Source organism: Gopherus flavomarginatus, chromosome 2 (assembly GCF_025201925.1).
Source record: "Gopherus flavomarginatus isolate rGopFla2 chromosome 2, rGopFla2.mat.asm, whole genome shotgun sequence".
Lineage (NCBI taxonomy): Eukaryota > Metazoa > Chordata > Testudines > Testudinidae > Gopherus > Gopherus flavomarginatus.
Window position 1 is genome coordinate 255200932 of NC_066618.1, and position 12268 is coordinate 255213199.

General features: G+C 44.7%; 1 protein-coding gene across 1 annotated transcript in view; it reads left to right on the top strand.

Moving 5' to 3' along the window:
- SLC26A7 (solute carrier family 26 member 7) overlaps nt 1–12268 on the top strand; it is a 151923-nt gene that overhangs the window by 127394 nt on the left and 12261 nt on the right. The window contains exons 13-14 of the mRNA XM_050941497.1: nt 10552–10689; nt 12171–12219. Of these exons, the coding sequence (XP_050797454.1) occupies nt 10552–10689; nt 12171–12219 (187 nt within the window). The remainder of the gene's footprint in view (nt 1–10551; nt 10690–12170; nt 12220–12268) is intronic.

The following is a 12268-nucleotide window of genomic DNA, read 5'->3' on the forward strand; positions in this document are numbered from 1 at the left end:
ACTCAGACACAAACTTCCCTCCACCCAGAGTTGAAAAAAATCCGGTTTCCTGATTGGTCCTCTGGTCAGGTGCTTCAGGTGAAAGAGACATTAACCCTTAGCTATCTGTTTATGACACGCCCCCCAAATTGCAGACAGTGGGGAAGCTCACTGGCGGCGATTTCCTTCTAAAACTTTAAAATAAACAGATTACTACAACACATGCACCTTTACATATACTACTAAGTATATAACTAACAGACTTCTACATTTTAAGAACACTTTTTAACTACTGAATTCTGGGAAACTCTCACGGGAGAGTGCATCAGCAACTTTATTAGAAGCTCCTGTGATGTGTTGAATTTAATTGTTGTTCCCCTTGGCAGTATGAAGCCACTTTAGTGCAGCATGATCAGTTTGTAGTTGGAACCGCCGTCCCCAAACATATGGGCGTAGCTTTTCCAGGGCGTACACAATGGCATAGCATTCCTTTTCACTGACTGACCAGTGACTTTCCCTCTCAGACAGTTTCTTACTGAGAAACACGACAGGATGGAAGTTGTGATCTGTTGCTTCCTGCATGAGCACTGCTCCTATACCACGCTCAGATGCATCTGTGGTTACTAGGAATGGCTTGTCAAAGTCCGGGGCCCTGAGCACAGGGTCAGACATGAGCGTTGCCTTAAGTTGGGTAAAGGCCTTTTGACACTCATCAGTCCACTTAACTGCATTTGGCTGGGTCTTTTTGGTCAGGTCGGTCAATGGGGCAGCGATTTGGCTGTAGTGTGGTACAAATCGCCTGTAGTATCCGGCCAAGCCTAAGAAGGATTGGACCTGCTTCTTTGACTTTGGGACAGGCCACTTTTGGATAGCATCCACCTTGGCCTGTAGGGGGTTTATGGTTCCTCGACCCACCTGGTGCCCCAGGTAAGTCACTCTGTTTTGGCCTATTTGACACTTTTTGGCCTTAACAGTTAGTCCGGCCTGCCTGATGCGCTCAAAGACCTTTTCCAGGTGTAGTAGGTGTTCGGGCCAGGAGTCTGAAAAAATGGCCACATCATCGAGGTAGGCAACTGCAAATTCTCCCAGTCCAGCTAGTAGACCATCTACCAGCCTCTGGAAGGTGGCGGGTGCATTTCGAAGGCCGAAAGGAAGGACATTGAATTCATACACCCCCGCATGGGTGACGAATGCTGACCTCTCCTTGGCAGGTTCATCTAGCGGTACTTGCCAGTATCCCTTGGTTAAGTCTATTGTAGAGATGAACTGGGCACGTCCCAACTTCTCCAATAGCTCATCGGTACGTGGCATTGGATAGTTGTCCGGACGAGTGACAGCATTTAGCTTACGGTAGTCGACGCAAAAGCGTATTTCCCCATCTGGTTTGGGTACCAGAACCACTGGAGATGCCCATGCACTGGTAGATGAGCGGATTATACCCATCTGTAGCATGTTCTGGATCTCCCGTTCTATAGCAGCTTGGGCATGAGGAGACACCCGGTAGGGTGGGGTTCTGATTGGGTGAGCATTACCTGTATCAATGGAGTGGTATGCCCGTTCAGTCCGTCCTGGGGTGGCTGAGAACAATGGGGCGAAGCTAGTGCACAGCTCCTTGATTTGTTGCCGCTGCAGACGTTCCAGGGTGGTTGAGAGGTTCACCTCTTCCACGCCACCGTCTTTTTTCCCGTCGTAGTAGACACCGTCAGGCCACTCAGCATCCTCTCCCTGGACTGTAAACTGACAAACCTGTAAGTCTCTGGAATAGAAAGGCTTGAGAGAATTAACATGGTACACTTTAGGCTTTAGTGAGGAATTGGGAAATGCTATGAGGTAGTTTACAGCTCCCAGGCGCTCTTGGACCGTGAATGGCCCTTCCCATGATGCTTCCATCTTATGGGCCTGTTGCGCCTTCAAGACCATAACCTGGTCTCCTACCTTGAAGGAACGTTCTCTGGCATGTCTGTCATACCAGGCCTTTTGCTCTTCTTGAGCATCCTTTAGGTTCTCTCTAGCAAGGGCTAAAGAGTGTCGGAGGGTGCTTTGTAGGTTGCTTACAAAGTCCAGAATGTTAGTTCCTGGAGAAGGCGTAAACCCCTCCCATTGCTGCTTCACCAACTGTAATGGCCCCTTAACCTCGTGACCATACACAAGTTCAAATGGTGAAAACCCTAAACTGGGATGTGGTACAGCCCTGTAGGCAAACAGCAACTGCTGCAACACTAGGTCCCAATTATTGGAGAATTCGTTGATGAATTTTCGTATCATGGCCCCCAAAGTTCCATTGAACCTTTCCACCAGGCCATTGGTTTGATGGTGGTACGGGGTGGCAACCAAGTGATTCACCCCATGAGTTTCCCACAGTTTTTCCATGGTCCCTGCCAGGAAATTAGACCCTGAATCTGTAAGGATGTCAGAGGGCCAACCTACCCTGGCAAAGATGTCTGTTAGGGCCAGGCACACAGTGTTAGCCCTGGTGTTGCCTAGAGCTACTGCTTCTGGCCATCGGGTAGCAAAGTCCACTAAAGTCAGTACGTACTGCTTTCCTCTGGGCTTCTTTTTTGGGAAAGGGCCCAGAATATCCACAGCTACTCGCTGAAATGGGACCTCAGTTATGGGGAGTGGCTGGAGAGGGGCCTTGACCTGGTCTTGAGGCTTTCCCACTCTTTGGCATACCTCACAAGACCGGACATACTTGGCAACGTCCTTGCCCATCCCCTCCCAGTGGAAGGACTTCCCCAACCGGTCCTTGGTTCTGTTCACCCCAGCATGGCCACTGGGATGATCATGGGCTAAGCTTAAGAGCTTCCCCCGGTACTTAGTTGGAACCACCAACTGTTTTTGCGGCTGCCATTCTTCCCGGTGTCCACCAGAAAGAATTTCCTTGTATAAAAGTCCTTGGTCTATAACAAACCGGGATCGATTAGAAGAGCTGAGAGGCGGTGGGGTGTTCCGTGCCGCCGCCCAAGCTTTCTGAAGGCTGTCATCTGCTTCCTGCTCAGTCTGGAACTGTTCCCTTGAGGCTGGGGTCACCAGTTCTTCCTCAGACTGTGGACTTGGGCTTGGTCCCTCTGGAAGCGATGTAGGTGATGGGGTTGTTTCCGTTGCTGGTGAACCGCTCTCCGCTGGTGCACCTGAGGGTATTTCAGGCTCTGGCTGAGCCTTTTGGGTATGGCTGTCTTTGGCTTCTGCCAGTTCTGGCTCGCTGGCGCCCTCTGGCGTTGAGTTTGAAGATGTGGTTGAACTTGCTGGTGCTGGTTGCTGTTCCAGTTCCGGGCCTGGGACTGGAGGTGCTGTGGCTGTTTCAGTGGTTGGCATGGAATCCGGGTCCACTACCTCTGTCTGGGTCTCTGGTAACACAGACGGGGCCTCTGTGGACGGCTCAGGAACAGGAATGGGTCTGGAAGCTTGCCTGGTTTGGCTACGTGTAACCATTCCCACTCTCTTGGCCCGCCTCACCTGGTTGGCCAAGTCTTCCCCCAGTAGCATGGGGATAGGATAATTGTCATAGACTGCAAAAGTCCACATTCCTGACCAGCCTTTGTACTGGACAGGCAGTTGAGCTGTAGGCAAGTCTACAGCTTGTGACATGAAGGGGTAAATTGTAACTTTGGCCTTTGGGTTGATGAATTTGGGGTCAACGAAGGATTGGTGGATAGCTGACACTTGTGCCCCCGTGTCTCTCCACGCAGTAACCTTCTTTCCGCCCACTCTCAAATTTTCCCTTCGCTCCAAGGGTATTTGAGAGGCATCCGGGCCTGGGGATCTTTGGGGTGATGGTGGTGTAATGAATTGCACTCGCATGGTGTTCTTGGGACAGTTTGCCTTGATATGTCCCAGTTCATTACACTTAAAGCATCTTCCATCTGATGGGTCACTGGGCCGAGGTGAGTTACTGGAGACTGGTGAGGTGGAAGGGTAGGGTGTCTGTAGCTTTACTTGGGTGGTATGTGGGGTCTTTGGCTGTCCTCGGTTGTAGGGTTTATGGTCTGTGTGCCCCCTGGGGTAATCGTTCCCCTTGACAGTAGCTTTCTTGCTTTCTGCCAGTTCCATCCATTTGGCTCCAATCTCCCCCGCCTCAGCGATATCTTTGGGATTTCCATCTTGTATGTACCGTGTGATGTCTTCAGGAACACCATCCAAGAACTGCTCCATTTGTATGAGGAGGTTTAGTTCTTCCAAGGTTTGAACGTTGTTTCCTGTTATCCAGGCCTCATAGTTTTTTGCAATGTAGTAGGCGTGTTTGGGAAATGACACCTCTGGTTTCCACTTTTGGGTTCTGAAGCGCCGACGGGCATGATCTGGGGTTATCCCCATTCTGTATCTGGCCTTGGTTTGAAAAAGTTTATAGTCATTCATTTGGTGCTTAGGCATTTCAGCTGCCACCTCTGCTAAAGGTCCACTGAGCTGTGACCTCAATTCTACCATGTACTGGTCTTCGGGGATGTTGTACCCAAGACAGGCTCTTTCAAAATTTTCCAAGAAGGCCTCAGTGTCATCACCTGCCTTGTAGGTGGGAAATTTCCTGTGCTGTGGAGCAATAATTGGCGCCGGGTTGTTAGGGTTGGCTGGCACATGCAGCCCAGCTTTTGCCAACTCCAGTTCATGTTTTCTCTGTTTTTCCTTCTCTTCATTCTCTTTTTGTTGTTTTTCCATTTCTTTTTGGTGTTTTTCCATTTCTTTTTGGTGTTTTTCCATGTCTCGGCGGTGGGCCGCCTCTTCTTCTGCTTGTTTCCTTCGGTAGGCCACCTCTTCTTCTTCTAGTTTTCTTTTGTGTGCTGCCTCTCTTTCTCTCTCTCTTATTTCCATCTCTGTTTGTTTTATTTCCAGTTGTCGCCTGTGTTCAGCTTCTTTGAATTGCTCTTCGGCCTCAATTTTTGCCTTAGAAGTCATGATTCCTGTTTTCTTGTGTTGGGGTGCCCTCCGGTGTTTATCTTCTGAACTGCAGGTTCTCTGTTGCCTCCTGAAGTCTGCCTAGCAACAGTGCCTTTAGCTAATTTTCAATGTTAAGTAAACCTGAAAAACCACTTTATTTGCATTTATATAGTGCTGGTAATGACTCTCAATGGGAGTGCTATTGTGTGACAAAAGACCCTTAACAGTCTGGTAATGGCTTCTTGCTTAACATGCAAGCCACAAACTGCCAGAGAGAGCAGAAAAAAAAATTCTCTCTGGTTCCCTTTTAAAACCAACTGTTTCTCTCTGCTAAAAAGCCCTTAGCAGAGAAAAGAAAAATATAATATTCCTACTGGCTTCTGGATTCTGTCTATATCCCACCACTGCTACACCATGTCATAACCTTAGTCCCAGATTTGGACCTTAGCGTCCAAAATATGGGGGTTAGCATGAAAACCTCCAAGCTTAGTTACCAGCTTGGACCTGGTACCTGCTGCCACCACCCAAAAAATTAGAGTGTTTTGGGGCACTCTGGTCCCCCTGAAAAACCTTCCCTGGGGACCCCAAGACCCAAATCCCTTGAGTCTCAAAAACAGAGGGAAATAATCCTTTTTCCCTTCCCCCCTCCAGGTGCTCCTGGAGAGATACACAGACACAAGCCCTGTGAATCCAAACAGAGTGACTCCCCCTCTCTGTTCCCAATCCTGGAAACAAAAAGTACTTTCCTATTCCCCCAGAGGGAATGCAAAATCAGGCTAGCAAATCCAACACACAGATCTCCCCTGATTTCTTCCTCCCACCAATTCCCTGGTGAGTACAGACTCAATTTCCCTGAAGTAAAGAAAAACTCCAACAGGTCTAAAAAGAAAGCTTTATATAAAAAAAAGAAAGAAAAATACATACAAATGGTCTCTCTGTATTAAGATGATACAATACAGGGTCAATTGCTTAAAAGAATATTGAATAAACAGCCTTATTCAAAAAGAATACAAATCAAAGCACTCCAGCACTTATATTCATGCAAATACCAAAGAAAAGAAACCATATAACTTACTATCTGATCTCTTTGTCCTTACACTTAGAAACAGAAGACTAGAAAGTAGAAACTGCTTCTCCAAAGCTCAGAGAAAGCAGGCAGACAGACAAAAGACTCAGACACAAACTTCCCTCCACCCAGAGTTGAAAAAAATCCGGTTTCCTGATTGGTCCTCTGGTCAGGTGCTTCAGGTGAAAGAGACATTAACCCTTAGCTATCTGTTTATGACACCCCATGCCATCTCCAGTTCAGATAATAGACTTTATAGGAACTGCTCTAGGCTCTCCACAACAGCAAGAACCTGCCTACCGTAGGAGAGATTCTTCACCCTACCTTCTCTAATCTCAACGTTACAGTGCAGCCTAAAAACAACAGTGAGGACTTGCCTAATATTTTGGGCCACATGTTGGCCTCTATGTATGTGACTTTCCATGCGAAGATGCCATTCAGATGCCTCCAGACATGAGTAAAAACAGCATATATTCCAAACAAACAGCCTATCCAGACATCACTATGCAGTATGATATACTTGCCAACACTTTCTTTGTGCCATACAAGGTATGTTAGTCAGAGAAATGCTAGACAACAAGACAGCAATATACTATATCAGCTGACAAGGCACAGCAAGTCCGCAGGCCTTATGTGCAGAGCTGCTAAGGCTGTGGAACTGGTGCATCGCTCATCAGATAGCAATGTCAGCAATCTATCTACCAGGCTTCCAGAGTACAGCTGCAGACTGTCTGAGCAGACACTTTTGGCAGGATCACAAATGGGGTCTCAAGGACTCTGTCTTCTACAGCATCTGCCAGACCTAGAGTATACTGGGGTAGACCTTTCTGACACACTGAACAATGCAAAATGTCACCTGTTCTGCTCTAAGGGAGGTTACAGTCGTGGGTCTCCAGGGGGATGCCCTGGTAACACCATGGCTCACTACCCTTCTTTATGCCTACCCACCTATACCATTAATCCTCAAGAGCCTTCACAAGCTGCATCGAGAAGGAGCAAGAGTTATTATCATAGCACCTGCTTGGCGGAGGCAAGTGTGGTACTCAAACTTCATCCACTACTCAGAGGTAACACCCCTCAGAATTCCTATCACAAAGGATTTGTTGATACAGAGTTCAGGGTCCCTTGTTCATCCCAACTTCTCCTCCATGAATCTGAGAGCATGGCTTGTCTGTAGCTCTCAAGCATGGAATTGACCTTTTCCTCCCATCCAGTAGAAAGCCCAGTACTCCCAATATTTACCTACAAAAGTGAAAGTGCTAGTGGGCCTTCCCACCTTGAAACCTATAGTGAACCATCCTCCATCTCTCCTTCAAAATTCCTTTTCTGATTGCCAACACCTCCGCGAAGTGAATGAGGGAGCTGGGAGTGCTTATGGTGGACCTACCATACACCACCTTATACAAAAACAAGGTTATATTACCTCTCCATCCTTATTTTCTCCCAAAGGTCTCCTCAGAACATAACATTAACCAGGAAAGTCACCTACCAGTTTTCTGCCCAAAACCTCATGCCTCCAGAGGAGAGTCAAGCCTTCATTCTTTGGATGTCAGGAAGACCCTTGCCTTATTTCTGGAGAGGACTAAACTATACCATGCCTCTCTTAGACTGTTTGTTTTGGTTGTGGATAGGATGAACAGCCAACCCATTTCTACACAAAAACTATATAAGGGGGTTTCAGATTGCATCAGGACCTGTTACGAGAATGCGGACGTACAGCCCTCTCATGGAGTGACAGTAAATTCTATTAGAGATCAGTTTCCATCTATACCTCTACTGAAAGACATTCCCAGAGCAGAGATTTGTTAGTCTTCGTTCTCTCCATACCTTGGCCAAACACCATGCCATCTTACCTGCTTCCAGAGATGATACTGCCTTTGATGATGCAGTCCTTCAAACTGACCTGGACTTACTTCCTCAGCACCCTCTTCCTCATTGAGTTAGTGCTTGGGAGTCTCCTATGGTGGAGCCTCCATATGGACATATACTCAGAGAAGAAGGAGAAGTTACTTATGTTATAGAAACTTTAGTTCAAGATGTTTTATCCCTATGGGTGCTTCACCTCCTGCCCTCCTTCCCTTCTGAACTGTTAGGCTTTGCAGTTGAGAAGGAACTGACTGGCAGCATACCCAGGCCTCCTTATGTGCCCTGGTTGCAGTCTCTGGTCAAGAGTGCATGGGTGTGGGCACCTTCTATGGTGGAGCATCCATAGGGACAAAACATCTTGAAGAACTCAAGTTACTGTAAGGTAAGTAACCTCTCCTTATTTAAGCTAACCTCAACCATCCCTGGGAGAGCATTAAAGGATTTTATGTAAGACATATCTCTGATGAATCTCTCTCTCTCAGAAAGAAGCTCTGTAGTTGGCATATCTGACACAGAAGCCTGATCTGCTAGTAGCAGCACTGCAACCTACTGTATATAAGAAGTACATGACATTAGCTTCTCAGTCATAGTAGGTTTTGGCCTTTGCAGGTCTCTTCTCCTCTTTGTATGTTACTACTGCCAGTTATAGTAATGTTGGGATGATAGGCACCAGGATGCGTGTTCATCTGAACATCAAGCATTGTACTGGGCTGCTGTTAAAGTCTCCTGTGGGAGTGTTTCTCCATTCAAGAATGCCTTGCCCTATATTTTTTTCTTTCTGCAGCTTTCGTTAATGCCGGATTCGTACTTGCAACTGCCATTTCAGGTTTGCTGTTCAGTTGGCTGTGGTATGGTGATGAAGTGAAATGTTATAACTGAATTCCCATTCCTGGGTAAATTGCACAAATGCTCTGCAAGTAAACTGGACTAGTTGTCCTAAACTACACAATTTGGGATACTGTGCCTGCTGAAATGTGAAACGCTTCATGACTTTGTCTATGATGATGGTCGCTTCAGTACTGTATGACCATTTGACTAGTTCCCAGAGGACTATTCTGAAAAGAAGTCTACAGTAACTAGATAGTTTGTGTGGTTTGCAGTGAAAAAGTCCATTGCCATTTTGTTTCAGGGTCTATTGGGAATGTACTGTGTATTTTCATGCTTTCCCTGTGCTTCTTGGTGAATTATCTTTGTGTTTGCTCCACTTATCCTCTGCATTTTATCGGAAGTTTGTGCACTAGCTTTGCACACCTGTGGAGTGGGCTCTCTGAGCATTCTCATTCCAGTTCCTGCATCTGTTGTCCCAATTACTAACCGAGCACAAATCTGATCTTTCAAGATTTAGTAATTTCACGAGTCAGCCATTTTGTACAATCTGGCAATATACTGATCTATTGTTTCTCCAGATTCTTGATTACCCTTGTTGAGAAGATGCCTTTCGTATGTAACATTTTTTGTGGGTTGAAAATGTTTTTGATGCACTTCTAGGTTGTTTCCAGGGTCCTCCTGCTGTGCTGTTGACATGTCCAGAGGCTGTTGGAGCATGAGGCAGTCTTTCCTAATTACAGCTAATAGTGTGGTTGTTCTTACTTTGTTTTCCTTTTTATCCAGCTCTATTGACATTTTTTCATAGCTTTCCCCCTGTGTTCTAAAAAATATACAGTTGCTAAACATGTTCTGTTTCATGGCCATCTGCTCAAGGACAGGAATCTGGTATGTTGTCATGATTAGATTACTGTTTTCTCTTGGTTTGTTTTGTAATAGTCTTAGATTCTGATTTCACCTATCTGTAGGAGATGACTCACTTCTGACACAATGTTCTGTGTGCAAGCATAAAGAGAGAGAGAGAACTGAGACAGTGCAACATGCAGGCTATACTCCTTTCTCCACATCTACAGTGTCCTCTCATCAATTGCTTCCTGAAAGTAGAATTCTCTCAGGTCCTAGACACAATCATACAATAGCACCCCCAATAAGAAGCGGTTATCATACCATTAGGGATGTGTCTGGAAGGCACAATTAAGCTCATATTACTTTGGGACACCTGGAGTTGGCTCTAATTTGTGTTATTCTGGCTAGCTGAGAGTGGTTCTAGCTTTATGCCTGTAGTCGAGGATGATGTTGGGAAGATCAGAAATGGCTTCTGTAGTTCATAGATGATTCAGCCTTGCTTCAGAGTAGCTCAGGCTTCTTCATGTGTTAGAGCTTTAGATGCATGAAAAGCTCAGAAATTTTATCTACTGGGTAGAAATTCTTCAAGTGACACTCAGTGAATACCTTTAAATACTCTTTTAATTTTACTTATATTTCCTCCTCAATTTAAGATAGAATCATGTGTGAAGACTGATCAAATTAGTAATCTGTTAAAGCACCATGGTAACTCAGAATTTTCTCATGGGATTGTTGTTTGGTATTATGTAGGGTTTTTAACAGGGCCGCCCACAGGATTCAAGGGACCTGGGGTCTTCGGCGGCGGGGAGCCCCCGCTTTGGCAGTTATTCGGCAACAGGGGGGGTCCTTCTGCTCCGGGAGTCGCCACCAAAGTGCCCCGAATACCTGCAGTGGGGGCTCCCCACCGCCGAATTACCGCCTGGGGCGGAAGGACCCCCCACACCTGAAAAACTCTCGTGGGGGCCCCTGCGGGGCCTGGGGCAAATTGCCCCACTTGCCCTGCGCGCGCCCCCCCCCCCGAGCGGCCCTGGTTTTTAAAGAAATTTCCGTTTTTTAAATCTTAAGGCACTAAGTTTTTTGTTTATTTCATCCCAAAGGAATCTTTACAACAGGTAAAGATAGTTTCAGTGAACAACCCACTGGTATTTTTGAATGCCAAGAAGTTCCATCATGACCTAATAAGGATAATCCAGAAGGATGGTGCAAGCACCCAGCCACACGATGATCTAAACAAGGTAGGTTATACTGCATGCATTAGTAATGATGAAACTTACTTGCATTTCTCTTGTGCATTCCATCAGAAGATTTCACAGCATTTAATTAGATAATGCAGTAGAAAAATCAGACTATACTATAAATTAGTTGTTTACCATGGAATAAAGTTCAAGTCTAAAATTCAGGAGATTAAATATATTTAGTTTTTCCTATTATTTTGAAAGAATATCTCTAATATCTGTAATATATTTGTTTATGTGATTCAGTGAAAGATGCTAATGCGCCAATCCAAAGTCCAAGGGATGCATTCCATTAATTTTAGTGAACTTTGGATCAGGATTTAAAAGCCTGATTTTCAAAAGAAATCTTCAGCTGTAGTCAATGGCTGCTGCAGGTGCTCAACATCTCTGGAAATTGAACTCTGTTTCCAATTCTCCTCCCGTGCTACTATAAATCAGGAGCAACTCATTTGGAATCAATAGGGAGTTATGTTGGTAAAACTGTTGAGAATCAGGCCCTAATGTAATAACTCTGTTTCATTTTTTACACTGCTAATATTTTTGGGAAAAATAGAGTATTAAAAAAAGTAAATGCATATAACTGTGGTTCTACGGAGTGTCACCAAAGGCATCCTGCTATTCCAATTTACTCACTCATACCTATTCCAGTTTTAGGGGAGCGAGAGAGTTTTACTGTTGCTGATGTTTTTTCTTTCATTACTGGGAAGGTACTACAAATCTACAGTGAGAGGAGTCATATAAGTACCTAGATAGAAAGAAATGCATTTGATTTGTGTCTGAAATTAGTTTAGAGGTTTCATGGTGCAGGGATTTAGTCTTTTCTCTGTACTAGAAAGAGCTAAACACTGGAACTAGCTGAAATATTTTGCAGTTTTTTCGTAGAAAATTGGCCTTTTTTTCAAAACTTTTTGCAAAAAATTAGCAAGATTGATTTTTTCTCTGTGAAAGTTTCTGATATTTTTGCTGAAATATTTATCATAAATGTTTATATATATATATATAATCTTTTTTTACTAAATAAAACGTATTTTTGGTAAATGAAGAATTTAGAAAGAATTGAATTGAAAATATTGCAGATAATTTTACAGAAAATAGTCCATTTTGAGCCCTGTGAAATGGAAACAACTTTGAAATACTGAAATTTTTCAAAAAATTATTTTCCTGTCTTTTTACCAGCCCTGTTTAACATCCTTTGAAGAGTCATTAAAAAAATACATTCGCTGAATCCAGATTCAGGTTGGTGGTTGGCTCAGAAGGTGAAAGTCAGCTGCAATAGTAAACAGGTTGAGATAACTGGGAAATGCTTGCTTCCTTTATTCCACAAATACAATGGATCCACAACATTGAGTCACAGAAAGACAATTTTGATATTTTTTCTGGACTCTTAATTCTGTTTCTCAATAAGGAAATTGACAAATGAGGCACGCGACCTGATTACCCTTCACTCCGAGTACTTATATTGTTCATTGCTTTTGTTTCAGTGTGAACAGAACACGTTGCTCAATCCAGTATCCAATGGAAACTGCCTTGGTGAGTTTACCATGTAAAATACAAGAGGGGGTTTCAAGCGTGTCAGATG